The sequence below is a fragment of the Typopeltis vanoorti genome, chromosome 10 (assembly GCF_054136105.1).
Source record: "Typopeltis vanoorti isolate ZY-2024b chromosome 10, IOZ_Tvanoo_1.0, whole genome shotgun sequence".
Taxonomy (NCBI): domain Eukaryota; kingdom Metazoa; phylum Arthropoda; class Arachnida; order Uropygi; family Thelyphonidae; genus Typopeltis; species Typopeltis vanoorti.
The window spans coordinates 100,054,671-100,075,119 of record NC_143558.1 but is presented as its reverse complement, the minus strand read 5'-3'; the positions used below and the strand labels follow the sequence as shown (position 1 = coordinate 100,075,119).

General features: G+C 33.7%; 1 protein-coding gene across 1 annotated transcript in view; it reads right to left on the bottom strand.

Annotated features, from left to right (window-relative positions):
- l(2)dtl (WD40 domain-containing protein denticleless) overlaps nt 1–20,449 on the bottom strand; it is a 185,604-nt gene that overhangs the window by 25,592 nt on the left and 139,563 nt on the right. Inside the window, exon 13 of the mRNA XM_090399361.1 lies at nt 16,627–16,741. Within this exon, the coding sequence (XP_090255487.1) occupies nt 16,627–16,741 (115 nt within the window). The remainder of the gene's footprint in view (nt 1–16,626; nt 16,742–20,449) is intronic.

Below are 20,449 nucleotides of genomic sequence, written 5' to 3'. Positions count from 1 at the left end.
TCCCAAATAATCTAAATACCAAAGATATCTCATTTCAGGTATTCAAAAAATGAATATGAGAATGAATTTTTTTAAAAAAAGAAATTTTTAAATTTGTTTATACTGGAAGATATAAAAAAATCTTGAAAACCTGTGTATTTGTGGTTTGATTACAGAGCTCAAAAATGTTCTTCTCACGAGATTAGGCCAATAGGTTTCTTTTGGCTACAAAGCTGTATTCATCTAACTCTTTCTCATTAGCTGCTTGTGGATCCATACCTTTGTTTTCTGATGGGATGGTAATCCCATCAGAAAACTCTAATCCCATTAGAGTCGATTTATTTTGCTGCTTTGCATTAATTTATTTCCAAGATTCAAAATGTATATTCAGTGTTTTCGCATTATCTTTATTTATTTTATTTTTTTTAAAAATCTTTGTTAATGTGATTCAAACATGAGAAGTGATTTCAAACTACATTATGTGAAGAGGTGAAAATTTAAGAAATAAAAGTTCAATGACTAGAGTTGAGTTGTGAAAAAATGGTGGCAACTAGTTACTGAACATATGTAATAGATTTAGTAACTCGGTATTGCTTTCCTCTAAAGGAAAGTATTACTGAAGATGCTATTTCTGATGGACAGTAAACATGACAATATCAGTAGAAAAGGCATACAAAAGAAACTAAATGACCCCACCACACAAGGCACTTCAGTCCACCCATAAGCTGGGGGAGGGTCTCAGACCAGGAAATGAAAATCATCTGCTATCTAGACATTCACAGACATCCATGTCAAAGTAGAATTTGAACCTGCAGCCAGGACCGAGCCGTGCAGTTGTGCAGATTGTATGCCACACAAGGGCGCTTGAAGATAAGGGGTGCCATTTCACCCTGGGAAATAATAAAAAAAATATATAAATTTTCTTATTCTTTAATTATATCGTTTGAAGTGAAATGTTGTCAATATTACCACAGATTTAATTTCACAGAGTAAGCATCGACTCAGCGAAAATTTTATAAATATTCTCGATTGTATATTATATTTTCAGTGGAAATTGTTAGTTTAGACAGACCGTGAATTCATTCTTACGTTGCGCTTTGCCCAGTACTGTCAACAGGATGTAGCATAGAGGTAGCCTGCCTCACAGCGCTGGTTAATAAGGGCATGCGCTCGTTCAGCCATATTACAGCAACAAGATATTTTACAAAAATACAGCATTTAGTTTACCAAATAAAAACGCCATTTCCCATTGACAGTTAAATATGTGCCTATTATATTTTATTAATAAAAAAATTAGTCATACATACTAAAACTAAACATTTTAGAACTCACTTATTAGATATTTAAGGAAACAACCCATAAAGTATCATACGATGTGAATTTCATAAACTTTTATAGTCTGTATATATATATATATATATATATATTAAATTATATTACACATGAATTCACCTACTCAAATTGCAAGTCTCTATCGCCCCGAATTTCACATTTGAGTGATGAACTCGCTCCCTGCAGTAAACAATTTGTCATCCCCAACAGCCATTATACTGCAGAAACACGAAAACCAATTAGTTTTATCACATCACTGGATAAGGTTCACAGACATCATTTGCAGACTGTAATATATTTCTCAACAAATAGTGCAATTACAGACAACTGGGAATATAAACATTAACTAATGAATCACATCTTCCCTCCAACAGAAACTGCTATACAGCAGGTGCAACATATGGTTTTGCTTGACACTATTCCGTTATGAACGTGTTAAAACTAAGAAATATATAGTGAATGCATTTCAGATATTATGGAAATTGGTTTAAGAGAATTAGCATTTCAATTCAATTGTCAGCTTGTTTTGTTTGGGTTGCGTGATCTTTTGTTAATACCGCACCAATCATATGCACTTCTTAATAGTGACTTTTTCTGTACTGGCCTACAATCGCACACATCTTTCACTTCTCATTAGTAATTTGTCAAGGACTGTTCATTACATATCTCAAGTCTTAAATTAATGGTAATTTTTGCTAGTTATAATAGGAAAGAAGATGACTCTATTTGGGTAGATAACTTTGATTGTACATAAGGAAACCGCTCTTGAAGACAGAAGAAATGATGGAGAATAGAAGCTTCTTGGTAAGTCATACCCATTTTCAGTTTTTTTTTTCTGAAAATCCCCGCATATATCTCACAGCACAAATGTTTCGATTTTTTAGCTTTAATTTTGGGAAAAAAGTGCGAGTTATAGTCAAGTAAATACGGTAATTTTTTTAGCTTTAAAATTCTTAAGTATGGATCATTCGTTAAATACTGGATTTATAAAATGCACAAAAGAGAGCAATATAGCAGATATAGAAATAAGCAATTTCACTCCTCTCATTGATGATAAATTATTTATATTACATAAAAATGTGTAGTATCTTTATAAATTTTGTTCTATTAAAAGTAAATCATTTATTTTGTTTAAATGTACATCTAAATTCAAATAAAACAGACATTTACAATGAAATATATTTTTATTTATCATTATTATTATTTTGATAAGGGTATTTTGAAAAGGTACTTGGTAATAATGAAAATTAAAGAAGGGGTACATGGATAGCTGAAGTTTCAGAAACACTGATCTATCCAAAAATATTTAGTCTGAAACATAGGTGTATATTTCGATGTTCATTTTCTTAAATTCCGCTTCGAATTTGGATAGACGAAATAGCATCTATCCAAATATGCACTTTTTATTTTTTTCGGCATCATTTCAATTTTGAATGTGAAACATATTGAGTGTATTGTGTATTCTGTGTTTAAGTGACTTTGGACAATTTGACTTTGATTTTAATTGTGTACTTATTTTTCATAGACAAATAAAATTTTAAAGATAATAGTTTATAAATTATAAACATATTAATCAGATGAGGGACCATAGCTAAAAATCCCGTATATATGTGGGATAGACTATCGGCACGTCAGGCTGACACAGCTCTAATTAAATTAATAAACATAGGTTATTTATGAGCTATAAAACTCTTTAGATGATCTTTGTTCACACATACTGCAATTGGCCCTTTCTTGATACTTTTTTGGTGTATTTTTGCATCATTTCATTTTGTGCATTACAGTCACAGTGTTACTGTGCAGTTGCCTTTTATTTTATAAAATATATTTATTGTTGTTTAGTAAATTTTTTTGTGAATTTGGATTATTATTCACGTAAAGTAAGTACATCTATTATATTTTTGCTAAGTTTGAAAATCAGTTAAATTGTTTCATTTTAGTTAATTATCTAATTCTGAAAACAAAAGATTTTTATGTTATGTCAGGTAGATGTCTAGAAAATAAATAATTTTCAATAAGAGATTTATTTATATATTTGTTCTTGTTCTGGTTGGAACACACTAGGGTTAGGATCCTTTTACTAATTTCTTTAATAAATAATTTTAATATTCTAGAAATTTCTTAATTATTAAACAATTACCAGAATGTAAAAAATATTAAATAAATATCCCAGAGAAATCAATCAGTGGTTAATATCTCTACATGTTAATTTTACCTAAAATGTAAGCATATTTATTATTCAAAACATCTGAAAAATCAATTTCTGTAATAAAAAAAAAATAGCCAGTCTTGGGCCATTCACCTTAAAAATAATAGTTGGTTAAGGGGTTAAAAAACAAGTTTAAGGGAAAATTTCAGAAATTATTTATTTTGGTGGACAACTTTTAACGCTCTTCTTATTTTAAAGTCTAACCAAGTGTGTTCTGGTGCACAAAAAGGAAAAGGCAATTGCAATGAGTACAACTGGAACATAAATTGGCTGGATCGCTGAATAAATTTTTAAATTCACGATTACATAAAAAACAAAGAACAGAAAGTTCTGACGAAGCAAGTACTCCTTGTAGCTCTACTACAGAAAAAGAGAGGACACAAGATAACTATGAAGAAACAAATATTACATGTGAAAATGAAACTGGCCTGACTGGACTGTCTACAGAAGTTGCAGCAGAAGAAATATTGGATTCCGATTCAGCGAAACACGAAACTTCAAATTTTACTTTAAATTTTAATGTTAATGATCCAGGTACTGGGTCGAATCATATAACTACCAACGTTAGAGATTATTTAGTTGAGCATTGCCTGCATCAAGCAGTTAATAAAGAATTTCCCAAAGATAAATCTGACCACAAGTTTTCCAATTCATACTATTATCAAACTTTAGCAAATGGAGAAAAACTTTTACGAAGTTATTTAGTTTACTCAGAATCACGAAATTCAGTTTTCTGTTATTATTGCAAAATATTTGGTAGTCAAAATTCCCAACTTTCTAACGAATATGGTTGTAACAATTGGCAACATTTGAGTCATATACTAAAAATACACAAGACAAGTTCCGCGCACATTAAAAACTGTTCAAAATACAGCGAACTTAAAATGTCGTTGATTAAGAAATGCATTATTGATTGCACACAACAAAGATTATACGAAACTGAGAAAAAACATTGGCAATCTGTTATAGAACGGTTAATCTACATAATACAATATTTATCAAGACAGTGTATAGCTTTTAGAGGTTCTTCACAAAAACTTTTTGAAGATGATAATGGCAATTTTTTAAAGTTAGTAGAAACTGTTGCTAAATTTGATTCGATAATGGCAGAACACTTGCATCGCATCCAAACATCACAAAAAAGGAACAGTGCTCATTATTTAGGTAATAAAATACAAAATGAAATCATCCGTATAATTTCCGAAGCTATAAAACAAAAAATTTTAGAAATGGTTAAAGAGGCGAAATATTATTCGTTAATTCTTGACACTACTCTGGACATAAGCCACACAGAACAATTATCTATTGTTATTAGATTTGTTAATCAAAATAAAGATACAAATATAGCAAAAATTCATTAAAATTTTTTGGGTTTTTAATCTGTAGAAGATACCACTAGGCAAGAAATATTTCAATTTATAAAAAATTATTTAAAATTATTGAATATTAACATTTCGGATTTACGTGGCCAAGTTTATGAGATAACGGTTCTAACATGCGAGGCAAACATAATGGACTGCAGAAAAAAATCCTTGAAATAAATTCAAGGGCATTTTTTATTCTGTGTGCTGCTCATTCATTAAATTTGGTAGTTAATGATGCAGCTAAGATATCCTGTGAAACTGTAAAATTTTTTGAGATAATACAGGAATTATATAATTATTTTTCAATATCTATGAAGCATTGGGCTATATTAAAAAAACATATTCGTGTTTTAAATTTGAATCCACTTTCTGCTACTAGGTAGGAAAGTAGAGTAGAAGCAATAGAGCCACTTAAAAATAATATCAAGGAAATTTAGTTTGCCCACCGTTTGTAGGTCTATCCTTGGAATTTTGCCAAGAATAGTCGATTCATGCTGAAGGGGAGAAAGAAATGAAGGATGTACGAATTGGTCGCCAACATGCGAAACCACATGCTTTCTTGTCTGTCGCTGTACTAGTACTAGCTTGATTTTTGTTGTCACTTTTTTGCATTATTTTTTTATTATTAATTTGTATGATGGATCCAGTACAGTCAACAAGTTCTGTTGTTAAACGTTTCAGTAGCTCTTGCAAAAGAATATTGAATAATGTGCTGACATTCTGTGAAAAAGAATAGTCAGAAGGCCGTCTCTTTGTTCCCCTTTCACAAGTCATAAAACGTGCAAGTGCAATTGCAGACGTATTGGGGTCGACTGTTAAAAGAATTCATAGGGAATCAAAAGGTGAAGGTAAGCCAAAATTTAAATCTCCTAAAAAAGTGCCAGAGAAAGAAAACCATCGAAACCGTAGCTTTGAATGATTTTGACGTAGATGTTATAAGAAGAACTATTCACGAATTTTACGTGGTCGAGAAAAGAGTGCCAACTGTTTTGAAATTGATTCCTGTGCTTAAAGAAAAAATAAATTTTCTTTTGAAAAGAGAAACTTTAAGGAAAATACTTCACGAAATCGGATTTTGTTTTAAAAAGTCCCAGAACAAAAGGAAACTTATCATGGAGCGAAGTGACATTGTTTTATCTAGAATGCAGTATTTGAGAGCAATAAGACGTTTCAGGGAGGAGAAAAGACCGATTGTGTATCTAGATGAAACTTGGATCGATAGTAATTTAACTTATGGAAAATGTTGGCAGTCTAAAGAAGAATGTAGAGTGCTACAAACCGGAAATGCCTCGCGGTGCATAATAATTTTGTGTGCGGGTGGAGAAATAGTTTTTTTTTACCGAATTCAAACTTACTATACAAAGCAAATTCAACTATTGGAGATTACCATGGACAAATGAATTCTACAATCTTCAAAAAGTGGGCAGAAGAAAAACCGATTCCAAACCTTCCTAAAAATGCTGTTGTTATAATTGATAATGCTTCATATCACTCTATTCGATTAAACAAAGTTCCAAATTAGTCTAATAAGAAGCAAGTTCTTATGGATTGGCTCTCTGCAAATAACATTTCTCATTCCTCAGATATGCAAAAAATTGAATTGCTTAATTTGGTCAAAAGAAACTTGCCCACGACTAAACTATTAAAATTCGAGACGATGCTCAAAGAGCATGGATTTCTAGCTTTAAGGCTACCACCATATCATTGCGATATTAATGCTATTGAGTATGTTTGGGCAGAAGTGAAAAGTTTCATTCGCAATCGCAACATAACTGGGGATATCGACATGTCGAAACTTTTTAAGCTTTCAGAACAGGCGATTGAAAGTATTACAGTTCAAAACTGGGGAAAATATTGCTCTCATGTCACTTCATTGGAAAATATGTATTGGGACAGAGACAGAATTATTGAAGAATTATGCAAACCTTTGGTGATCAGTTTAAGTGAAAGTGATGGCGATTCGGACACCGATTCAGATGACTCTGAAGATTAAAAGGATTTGACAATGGTATTTTTTTCCAACATTTTTTTTGCATGGGCTTGTTAAAAGAGTCACAACAACTCATAAATAATTGATCGGTTCAGGACATTAAAGTGTCTCAGTTCTCTCAACTGTAAGTTTAGAATATCTAAGTTCATTTGAAAAAATTTCTGTTTTTCTGCATAATTATTTTCATTTTATAGAAAACTTTCTTAAAAATAAACTTAGTTAAATTTTCGTTTTATGCTATACTTTTTTAATTTTGTTAATACTCTACGTACATTTTTCCAACTGTTATACAAACAAAATAGTTACACTTTAAAAACAGCAATGTTCGTAAAAGAAAAGCTAAATTTTCCAACCTGTAATAATAAACAAACTCATCCCAGAAGACAGATTGATTACCCTATTATCGGAATGGATTCTCCTTTTTCTGACATGCGCAGAAGTGTCAAGGGATCTGTAATCGGTGGGCGAACTATACCAGGCTCTTTTTGATATTACGGAAGATGAAACTAAAGATATAGATTCTAGAGTTCAGGCAGACAACTTAATTTCAAAGATTTATTCATTTAAATTTATTTGCTCTGTTCATGTTTGGTATGAAATCTTAAGTCTCGTAAATGTTGCAAGCAAAATAATGCAGAATCCAACATTTGATATACGAAAAATTACAGAAAATCTTGATTATGTTATACAAAAATTAAATACTCGCCGAATAGACCAATATTTTGAAAATGTTATTAGAACTGCAAAAGAAGTAGCAAACGATCTAAATATTGATCCAACGCATGATCCTAAACAAAATTTTAAAATAAATTTTTTCTTCGCAATTTTATACATGACAATAACTTCAGTCACGGAAAGATTCATACTCTTAAAACAACATAGCGAGGACTTTAAAGTTATAAGAGACATTAGCAAATTAAAAGATTGGAGCAATGAAGATTTAATGAAACATTGTAAAGATTTGCACTTAAAACTGAGCGCCAATCAAGATTCCGACAATTGTGATATTGATGGTATGACTTTATTGGAGGAATTAAAAACTTTGCAATGTTTTATTAACAAAGAGTCGGCTCCTCAGGATGTTTTAAATTATATATACGAAAATAAATTAACCGACACGTTTCCGAATACTGCGATTGTGATGCGTATTTATTTAACATTACCAATATCTGTAGCATAAGGGGAAAGAAGTTTTTCAAAACTTGAAACTAATAAAAAATTATTTGTGGTCAACAATGTCTGGAGACTGTCTAAAGGATTTATCAATTATATCAATTGAAAATAATATTATAGATATTCATTAGACATTAAAGATATTATTAAAAATTTTGTGGCGGCTAAAGCAAGACAGATAAATATGTATTCTCATAGACAGTCTTAAACGTTGGTTATGCATCACTACTGACCTCCTGTTACAGGCCATACAGAAAATTGGCATCCCTTATCTGCTCCACTAAAGACCAACCACTTCCCCTAGACCTACCTGGTGTATACCAGGTCCCTTGCAGCTGTAAACTGTCTTACTTTGGCCAAACAGGCAGGACAGCGAATATCAGAATTTCTGAACACAAGGACTACATCTGTTTTCACAAGTACAGCCATTCTGGTCTTGCAGACCATGCTCTGGATACATGCCACAGAATACGGTGGAAGAAAGCTAGAGGAATACAAATACAAATTCTCAAGACTATTCATGGAATCAGTCTCAGCCCTAAGAAACTCTCCAAACCTCAACAAATTGGGTTGTATGTGACTGCCCCAAATTTGGGAGGCTTACATCAGCAGACCTTCAGCCCAACGGCCAAGAACACCTACTTAGCCCGCTAGAGGGCACCATCAGGATTTTTAGGAGAACAATAGCTTCATCTCTTCATTCTCAGTTACTGTGTTGTATTGCCTACATGCACGTGCCTTTTTTTGTAAACTCCTTTTGAAGATGGCCACGTGACGTTGCCGAAATATCAGAAATATTTATTAAAGTGTAATTTAATTTATATTCGTATCTATGTTGTTCAATTCCTTAAGTGATTTAGTAATGGATAAATATGTAAAATAAATTTACATTTATACTAAATGTTATATAGTTAAAAGCATATCTCCAAATTATCTTTTTATGTAACATTTCTTTTTATATTAAAATAAATGTAATTTATATATATATATATATATATATATTAAGGAATAAACATTTTTGAAAATTTTTATTATTAAAAATTCCTTATTAATGAATTATTTCAGTGATTACTATGTTCTACTAATAAAATTTATTTTTATATATGTGTATAAACTGTTTTGTACTTTTAACAAAGTAAAATGTTTCGTAAAATTTTTTAATGAAACTTATTTTATGGGAGCTCTGAAAAAAGTTTTGCACAAGGGCACCTACTACCCACGGCACGGCCCTGCCTGCAGCCTGTCGGTTTGAGATGCTATCTGCTTGGCAGACCAGGCATATCTATTCCTGATGTTACATTAGAAACAGGTGAAACGAATTTGTACAAAGGTAGATACACTAATCAATAGTATCAATCAATGTTATTAACATAAAATTTTCATCCATTTTCATACACATCTTCAGCATGAAATGAATATAACTAAAGTACATGCACACACAACAGAGATTTCAGCAATGTAGTGCTAATGATTTTGTATGACAAGAACAGTCGATTAATACTGGTCTAAAAACGAATAAAGAAAAGGAATAAACACAATACAACTGTGTTGCCAGTATTCTTACCACATAAAATAACAGAATTTAAATAGTTTATTAATTACTCAACTAGTTTCTTGAAATTCACATTTTGCATCATCAGAAGAAATATGAGAATAAATTAAGAAGTTTACAAACAGATAACATTCACAATGAAATATATGAAAACAGGAATAACAATGGAAAGCATGTATGTGCTATGAAGGTATACGAGGTTCATGGTCTTCTGTGAACCTGTCAACTGCACACACATTGTGTTTAACGAGAGAAGACCAGACAATGTAATATCTTTTGTTTCTTGTTGCACTGTTGAAAGTGTTTAATCATTTCAGCTGATTTCTTGAATGCTCTTCAAAAGTATTGATGTGAAGCAATTCAGTTTTATGTGCTGCCAGTCCTGATTTGCATGTCTCTCCTGACCTGCCTATATGTCCTATGTAGCACAATTCACAAGTACAGTTGATCTTGTAGACACCACTTTAAGTGGTGGATGAGGACGTTTTGGAGATTTCAGATTAGAGATCTTGCTGAAGGGGAGAGGATAGAAGGCAACCTTTATACTCTGCTGACATAGCAACTTGAAATCTTATCTGTGACTGACTATATAGGGGAGAATTACTGCTCCTCTGAAATCTTGTTTCATGTTCTTCTGACTGTTTGGGAAGTTGAGATAGAATTTTGTTGCCCAATGTTCTGTTGTAACCATTCTTTGGCAGGATGGTGTTGAAGTAATCAAGCTCATGGTTTCTTTAATCCATATTAGTAGAAATTTTGCAAGCTGTATCAGCAGGGTACAAACAATGTCTGTTTTTTGTGCCAGATAATGATGGGATGTGGCATGTAAGTAACATCCAGTGTTTGTTGGCTTTCTATAAACTGAGAAACTGAGTGTGTTCTGCTTGGATACTACAAGTGTGTCTAAAAATAGTAAAGACCTGTTGACTTCCAATTCAAAACTGAATTTAATATGAAGGCAAATATTATTCAGGTATGAGACAAATTCTTCTAATTAGGTAGTAGAGCTGGGCCAAACGATGAATATATCATTGACATATTTGCTAACAGAGAAGAGAAGGAAGAACCCACTGCCAATCCATCTTTCTGTTCAAAATATCCCTCTAGGAATTTGATGAAAGTGCTATTAATACAATATCTGAAGAGAACTATGGTGTCCAGTGGAAATAGATCATATAATAATTGTATGATTTAAGTTCTCAGTGCATTGGTGAACAGACTAGTGTGTGGACATTGGTGGATGGTACTAGTACTGTCTGGTGCATTCAATGAAATGTATCATGTTTTTTACATAAGAGGTTGTTTTGCCAATGTGAGGCTTAGCAGGTTTGCTAGATACCCAGACAGCAATGAAGATGGAAAATACCTTGCATCCACAATGGGTCTGAGTAGCAAGACCTACTTCTGTACTTTTGAAACACCATATATTCTTGGGAACAGGGGGGTATCTCGATATGAGACTTATTTGGTGTCTTCAGACCAGTTGCATGTCTTTGATCATGTTACTGATCTTATTATGAGATCTTATTATGAGAACCATTGGGTCATGATCAAGTTTAGTATAAGTGTTTGTACTAGTCAGTAGAATTTGCATTCTTTTTCTTGTATTCTGAAGAATCCATAATAACTATTGTATGTCTTTACTGCTGCTTAGCTAAGATGCTCTTCATCCTGGCTAATATTTTGTAGAGCTAATTGGTCCATTTTTTGTAGTGTTTTTGCTTGATGAAGTATGGAAGCAGTTAGAATGTGAAAAATACTGTATTTACTCAAATATAACTCGCACTTTTTTTTCCCAAAAATTAAAGCTAAAAAACTGTGGTGCAAAATATCTCTCTAGGAATTTGATGAAAGTGCTATTAACAGAATGTCTGAAGAGAACTATATGCAGGGATTTTTGGAAACTAAAGTTTTTGGGAAAAAACTGAAAATAGGTATGACTTACCAAGAATCTCCTACTTGCTATCACTAGAGCAGTTTCCTTGTGTGTATTGTCAAAGTCATCTACCCAAATAGCATCATCTTCTCTCCCATCCAGGGCATTACAGATGTCAGTTTTTAAAAAACTCGTGGCAATTATTTCTGACAAAATCATTTCCCAAGCTCTCAAAATTCAGTTTTTATTATTTAAGGTCCTAAGTGTCCACGAAAGCTATCCCACACAAGGAGAGAGGGGTGTCGAAATAAGGTCCCATGTTTGTCCCAAACTGTTCTAATCCAATCTCGAATCAATGTAGTAGCCATCCATTCTACTTCTTGGACTCTTACATGAATTCCAGAAGGAAATTTCCCCTTTGGCATTGTTTTTGTTTTGAATGTTACATAAGGAGGCAACTTTCTTCCATCTGCAGTAATTGCGAGTATGATCATGCATTACTGTTTTTCACTTCCAGCTGTGCACATTATCACACTGTTTTTCACCATTTTCTGTTATTATTGTTTGGCACAGCATGTTGAAATTGATGTGTGCTTGATCGGCATTGGCTATTTGTGATAACATATAGTGATTGCTCTTCCTAAGTTGAATCACATAGCAATGAAAATCCATCAGTTTATACTCAAAATCTTTTGGCATTCTTTGGCAAAGGGATGTCCTTCAACGAAGGGAAAGACTTTTCCTCTTCATGAATCTTGTGATCTAACCTTAGCCCTCTTTCAGGTCTGTGCAACCGATGCCTCATTTTGTAGATAACTCATGCACTTTGAAATATAACATTTCGTGCAAAACACAGCAACCATCTTTATGCAAACCTAACACATATTCAAGTAATTTTTCCTCCAATTCAGGAAACTTTCCACTTTTAGGTCCTTGGAATACTTTACTTGACTTATTGGTGCTTTGTAATGCAAGTTTATGTTTATGCCAATAGTGCATATTAAACTCAGTCACTGTAAACTCACAGCCTACTGCTTGATTGCCATGTTTTTCTGCAAAATCAATAACTTTGAGTTTAAAACCAGCACTGTAACATGAATGTTTCACCATATTTCAAGCAAAAATTACCAGTAATTTACAAGACTTAAGACGTAATTAACAATCTTTCATAAATGACTAACGAGAAGTGAAAGCAGAGTGTGAAACAGACAGCAATGGTAGGTCAGTAGAGATAGAGCAGTTATGAAGACATGCATATGATTGCTGTGGTATTAACAAAAGATCGCAAGACCCAACGACAAAGGCAAGCCAACAATTGTTGAGTTGAAATACTAATTCTTTTCAACCGAATTCCATAATATATGAAACTGTCATAACAACAGTCACTATATATTTCTTAGTTTTAACACGTTCATGATGGGGTGGTGTTTTGCCCATTTATCATTCCGATGGAACTTCTCATTACAGTTTGTGTGCATCGCAAAGGCGGGCTCAACCCTTCGGTTTGGATTTTATTGCTGCCACTTCCGTGTTGAGCTGGCAGATGGACTCATACACACATTATATGGTATGTTTCAATTTGCAGTAAAATTTTATTTGAAATTAGCCTTTGTGATCTGTCTTAATGACATTGAAAATTTCAAAAGCAATCAAACAAACACTTATTTCTTGTGATTGAAAAATTGGACAATAAGTTTTTAGTTAGATACTATGTTTGCCGGTGCAACATATGGTTTTGCTCGAGTCTATACAGCATAGTTTCTGTGGCAGGGGACATGTGATTCATTAGTTAGTGCCGTTTTCATCCCATTTGTCCCTAATTGCACTATTTGTTGAGAAATATATTACACAGACTGCAAATGTCTCTGTACCTTATTCAATGATAAAATAAAACTACTTGTTTTTCTTGCATCTGCAGTATAGTGGATGTTGGGGAGGGCGTGTTGTTTACCACAGGGAGTGAGTTACTATCACCCAACGTGAACGAGTTTAAACTTTTTTTTTCGTGTGCAAAACTTTTTAGTTTTCTTTTTTGTAAAGAATCAGGGGTGCAAGTTATACATGAGGGTGAGTTATATTCGAGTAAATATGGTATGTACCACATCTTTAGGGACTCTTTGAAGACCTGTCTCCATATTGACCATGATATCCAATTTTGGAATCATAATCAGTGATAATGCAAAATTGAAACCTTGTGAGATGTTGAGTTGAGAATTGGATAATGAATATCAGGACATGATGACAATTTTGTTATGGGGTAAATGATCATTGAGACAATTTTTTTTTCTTTGATAAGGTTCTGCAGTTTATATTTCATTCTATTTGCTATGTGAATATGTATTCAATTTTTCATACATAAATCTGTCTAAATTACGAGGTGTGGCTATTAAATAACAAGACAAGGTGCGCTGTGAATCGTGTACTCGTAGCAGTGGGATGCGCTTGCATGTGAATGCCTTTGAAGGTTCTAAAAGCAGTTGAGATAAGCATTGTTCATTGTTGCTCATAGTTAGCCTGTAGGTAGTTATAAAAGAAACACATGTGAAGTCACTTTGCTGGAATAATGTCTTACGTTAAACTCGAGCAGCGCATTAATCTCAAATTCCTTGTGAATTGAAGAAATCGCCGACCGAGTGTTTGAAACTGTTGCAGGAGGTGTACAGTGATAATGTAACGTCACGTGCGCGAACGTTTGAATGGCACCAACGCTTTGCTGAAGGTCAAGAAAACATTGAAGATGACGAACGACCAGCTTGAACTGTCATTGAGACAACCAAACAAAATGTTGCAAAAATTAATGAAATTGTCTGCAACGATCGCCAATTAAGCATTCAGATGATAACAGACATGGTGCATATTGATAAGGAAACTGTATGACAAATTTTGCATGAGCAATTGAACATGAACAAAGCCTGCGTCGAAATGATGCCCAAAACTTGTGTCAGGAGCAGAAAGACGTCTGGAAACAATTGGTGCACTGGAAACCTCCCACGTCACCGAGAATGAAAAAAGCAAGAATGAGCAAATCAAAACTGAAGGCAATACTTATCTTTTTTTTTTTTTTAATATATCAATGGCATGGTAATGGTTGAATGGGTACCAGAGGGTCAGACAGTTAACCAACATTATTACCTTGAGGTTCTGGCCAAGCTGAGAGAATGAGTGAGGAAGAACAGACCCGCTCTGTGGAAGAACAACGCTTGGATTCTCCATCAGGGCAATGCTCCAGCCCACAATCTGTAAAGCAGTATCTGACTGATAAGAAGATCCAGTGTTGGACCATCCACCTTACTCACTGGACTTAGCTAGATGCGACTTTTACCTTTTTCCGAAGTTGAAATCTGCATTGAAGGGCACCCATTTTCAGTCAGTGGATGAGGTAAAGGAGAAAACGGCAATGCTACTGTAGCAGATAACACCTGATGACTTGCAGCACTGCTTCCAACAATGGAAAATTTGTATGCAACGGTGTATAGATAAAGGAGGGGAGTATGTTGAAGGGGATAACAATTAAGTCGTACAATTGTAATAATAAACCACATTTTTGCAACCAGTCTCGTTATTTAATAGCCACACCTCATATTCCTAGTATTGGCAGGTAGGGAGGGAAATACCATGTTGGAGGTTTAATGAAATATTTACAGCACTAGGAAAGGATTAAAAACTAATTTTAATGCTTCCAATATTTCATCTCGGTCACTGAGACATCTTTAGGGATTACAAATAACTCTTGTAACACAAAGAACACAATACTAAATGAAACACGTGGGTTACTTGAAAGTCCTATCTAGGTAGTGCGCTCTCTATGGGCAGGTGGCATAGGATGTAACGTGGGACCTCTGACAGTTATTGTTTCCCAAATTTTGCGAAATTTTATGCATCCATATTTATTTAAATTCAGTTTTCTGAGTGCTGCTGCAGATTCTAAAAACAGTCTTTCCTTTTTAAATTTACTATGGTGGAGCATGGTAGTTTTCTTCCAGGAGATCCTATGGGTTGTATTGAATACATGGTCTACAAGGCCAGATTGACCAGTAATGATTGCAAATGTATGATTTATATCCTTCTAAACTCATTTCCCTTCTTCCATTGGCCAGTTACCAATTATGAAATAATTAGTGACTGGTTGTCAATTTCAGAAAGCTGCTTCCTTGTGTGGTTGATGTCTTCTTTTAGTAAGGCAACCACTGCTGTATGGAAAATTCTTAAAGCCTGTTTAGTGGCGAACCTAATGGTTACAGTGCAACTTTAAAAACCGAGATATGATGCTATCATCCCTGCATCTTATAAGGAAAGTTAACTTGTGATGAAAAATTATCTGTTTGATCTGTGATTTTTCAAATGTATTCACTTTTAAGAGCATGGTCTCTGTAAGACTGGATTTCATTATGTAGGCTTCTGTGGAATGAGGACATAATAATTGTGTTGCTAGTATACTTACCAGATAAAGCACTCAACTAGTTTCAAACAAAGGCAGATGAGGTCTGGCCAAAATATAATAAACAACATGAGCAAGGAATCAGGTAGACAACCAGAGAGTACAAAGGGAGATGCTAGTCTTTAGTTGATGCATATAAATACATGTGATTATACCACATATGGATTGTTCACAGGCTCCTTCACAACTGACTAACAAATATGTAGGGTGTGGTCTGCTACATCAGATTTCTGCACTGCTAATTAATAAAAAAAAATAGATAACATCTTGCATATACGTGTTATAGAAACAACTGGAAGAGAGCATATGCACGATTCATAAATCTGGATCAAGAATGCATATTCATGAAAGCTGCACTATGGCAACCAAATGTTAATGACTTCTCAAAAACTCTTGAGAATGTGGAGAGCATATGCATGCTATACCACTGAAGGATCATTCCAAATGAAATCATCAAGGGAGATGAACAATTAATAAAATGCTAGGAAAAACCTAAAGGAATATATATTCTTCCATCTGAAGGACAGCATAACCAAATACCTCACTTCATCACTTCTTAAACACTCTCAACAAAAACAAAACAAAACAAGCAAACTGTAGGAAAGTGATCTCCTACAATCAGGACTAGTGTGTACACACACACACACACAAACATTTTTTCTTATTATTTTTATTATAAAATTGGTGATAATTTCTTTATTAACAAAACAAACCTTTCTGATTTAAAATCTGTACTTTCCCAGAACACAAATTATTTGGATCTTCATTTAAACCTACTTCTCCTATCTGCCAGAATAAGATACGCTCATCATCAGCGCAGGTAACTATCTATTTAAAATAAATAAATAAATAAAAAATAATTATAATAAAAATTTGTACATGTCAAACACATTGTACAGAATAATTTTATTTTATCTGTGCTGAAATGCTGAAAAAGGAACTAAAATTGACACACAGTGCTCCTTACTGATATATATATATATATATATTTTAAAAAAATATATCTATATATCTATACATATATATCTAGCACATCTATCTATTTACTTATATATATAGATGTGCTATAGTGATCACTATAAAAAAACTGATAAAATCTCGGCTTAACAATCACAGAACCAATGTTTTATTTTTTGTAAGCTCACTATTACAAACAGTAAATGTTCAAAAACTGCACGACGGCAAACTGAATTTCTAAGCAAATGACATCAAAATAAGGACCAGGAAATTATGGGAAATAGCACACTGATGAGAGAACAATGTTTATATACAACAGGAAAATTATATATAAACAAATGAAATAACAAAACAGAACAAAGGAAATTGCAGAAAATAGTGTACTGACAACAGAACACAAAGGATTGGCAGAACCAAACATCTTTAGAGCAATACACAAAAAAGCAGAAATGTAAACAAAAGAGTAGTGAGAAGATTAAATTTACCTGAAATCTTCATAACAAACTAAACATGTGCACACTGTACCATTACAATTAAAAATTCTAAATCAGAATAGTTATTTACTTTATTAATAAAGAATATCTCAAAATAACTCCATAACTTTTAAACTTCAAATTAAAGACATACCATGTCAAAATATTTCAGAGAATAGGCATGTAAGTAAACATTATTGGCACAATAATAAACAAGTATAAGTTACAAAAACAGAGATTTGACAATGAGAGCATTGTTGACATGTAAGCTATATGCAAATAACAGAGGGCATGGTCTCAAGTATTTTCCAGCTTCTAATGAGATTTAAAAAAAAAAAAAAAATTATATATATATATATACAGGGTGTTCGGGATAAATTTGACATATTTATAATTAATTATATTTTTCCGTAAGTTACATGTATTAACACACACTTCTCTTCATTTAAAAGTTTGGACCCTTCTTCATTCATATACAAGATGTCAGAAAGGATGGATAGCTGGAACCCACCTGAATCATGGAAGAGAATAACTTGTATCATGATGATTCGTGCCCGCCATCAAAATAAGGATATTACGACTGCTGCCCAATGCTCCCTGAATACAGTAAAAACAATCAGGCATGAACTAGAGACTTGCAATGGTGACTACGAGGATGTAGCAAGAAGAAAGATCCCTAGCAGACGATCTGATTGCGTTCGTACAGCAGAATTCCTCGCAAATCTGCAGGAACAGGTGTTGAAGAACCCTGGCATTGGAATTCGGGCTTTGTTCGTGGAGTTGCTAACTGTAGTCAAGCCCTGGATAACAAGGGTAGCCAATGGTAGGCCGTATGTATGGCAGCAGGATTCGGCCCCTTGCCACACCTCTGGGAAAAGTCAAAAATGGTTGTCTGAAAATTTCTACGACTTCACCAGTCCAAATGTTTGGCCTCCAAACTCCCCAGACCTTAACCCCATGGATTATTTTGTATGGGGCGCAGTTGAAAAAGACACCAATCGCACTTCCAGTAATACAAAAGCCCAGTTAATGGATAAAATTAAAACAGTTTTTGCGGCCCTTCCCAGGGAGACTGTAGCATCAGCTTGTTCGAGGTTCCGAAGCAGAATTGAAGCTGTGATCGATGCTAATGGTGGTTATTTTGAGTAAATCTTGTTGATAGTATTGTAATTAACTCTGCCTGTAATGTTTTTTTGTCAATTCATTAAATTTAATAGATACAAAGAAGATTTTCTTTTTCCTTACGAAACTGTCAAATTTATCCCGAACACCCTGTATATTAAAAAAAATATATATATAAAAAAAAAAGTCCCCACCTTCAGATTTGTTTTATCCAGAACTTAAGATGATGCTCTCCTTAAAGAAACATAGAAATTTTATTATCACCGAAGCTGATAAATTAGGAAAAGTTACCGTGGTTCAAGATAGGAAATAATATTAAGGATAGTGATGGATCTTGCTCCACCTTTGACACGAGTTGCCATAGTGTTGTATTACCCATGTGATGACTTACGCTTGGACTCGCCGATAGTTCTTCGGCATGAAACTCTTAGATTTCGATCTCCGAGTTTTGTACCCGGCTGTAAAATAATACGGGATTTATTATCCCCTTAACTTAATTTATGTCACCAGAAAAATAAACTCTTGGCTCTTTATCATAGTAATAATAATATATGGGTACACTGGGCTGCCAATTTGTTAGTAGGGGGTATATGTAAGTTCGGTTCACTTAAACTTTGATATTCCAGGTCTACCTGCTCACTGATGAGACCTCAATAAGGGTCCAAACCGGTCTGGGTAGTGATCTCTCCTCATAATGTAAAACAGTAATACACCTGGAGCTGCATTTTACATTATGAGAAAATATTAAGGATAGTGACGGAGCTTGCTCCACCTTTGACACGAGTTGCCATAGTGTTGTACTATCCAAGTGATGACTTACGCTTGGACTCGCCGATAGTTCTTCGGCATGAAACTCTTAGATTTCGATCTCCAAGTTTCGTACCCAGCTGTAAAATAATATGGGATTTATTATCCCCTTAACTTAAGAAAGAATACTTGAGGAAATTTACCTTATTGTTATGTAACCAAGCTACCTTAACACACCCCTTTTTAATAGTCTGAACTTCTAGTCAAATAAATAAATTAAATTCATTGTGTTTCCTGTTGGCCCCCAACTAGAGTGTATGGACTCTCCGAAGTCCACACAACAAATGTTTCATCACAACCTCTTGCTGACTGCATTGGTTTGCAATATTACAAAGTAGTTAAGCACCTTTCCAATTTACCCTTGGTCTTCACTTTAAGAACAGTTTACTTGAAAGAAAAAAATCTCAAAGCTTTGTCTTTGCCTAGATGATCTCTGAATCACCATGGATGTTATGCTTCTCTTCACGAATGTTCCTCTAGATGAAACATTAAAATTACTCCAACAAGACTTCACCACAGATATTCTTTATATCTTTGATTTTGTCAACCATTCTAGCTACTTCTTGTCAGAATAAGTTTTACCAGAAAGTTGAGGATCCTGCCATGAGTAGTCTTTTCTCTACCCTTGCTAAATATCATATGAACAGCAACTGCTCATTAACATCTATGATCTCCTTATGGTACAGATATATGGACAACATTTCATTTTTGCAGTATAGCAGGATTTCCCATCTGAGCTTCAGTAAATTCATTACAAAGATTAAAGCTGTTCATTCTTATATACAATTTACTCTTGAAGTGGTAAAGAATCATCATATATCTTTTTTAGACCTCCTTATTCATTGCCAGCCAGATGCATACTTTAGTTTTCTGCCTTTCGAAAGAAAACACAAACCAGACTTTATATTCATGCTTAGTTGCATCACCATCCTTGTCAAAAATCTGGCACCATTGAGTCTTTCATCTATTTGGCTCACTCCTTATGCTCTACTGAAGCATTGCTGATATAAGAAATAAATTTTTATTAAGATCACTCCCTCTTGCCTGATGGCTTCACCAAGTCCTTTTATTTTTAAACAAGATCATTAATGGTCATAGAGTTTCTCACTCACCTACTCCCAGGAAGTTAACAACCATACTGTCATCCCTAAACTGAAGGGTATTTCTGAGAAGAGAC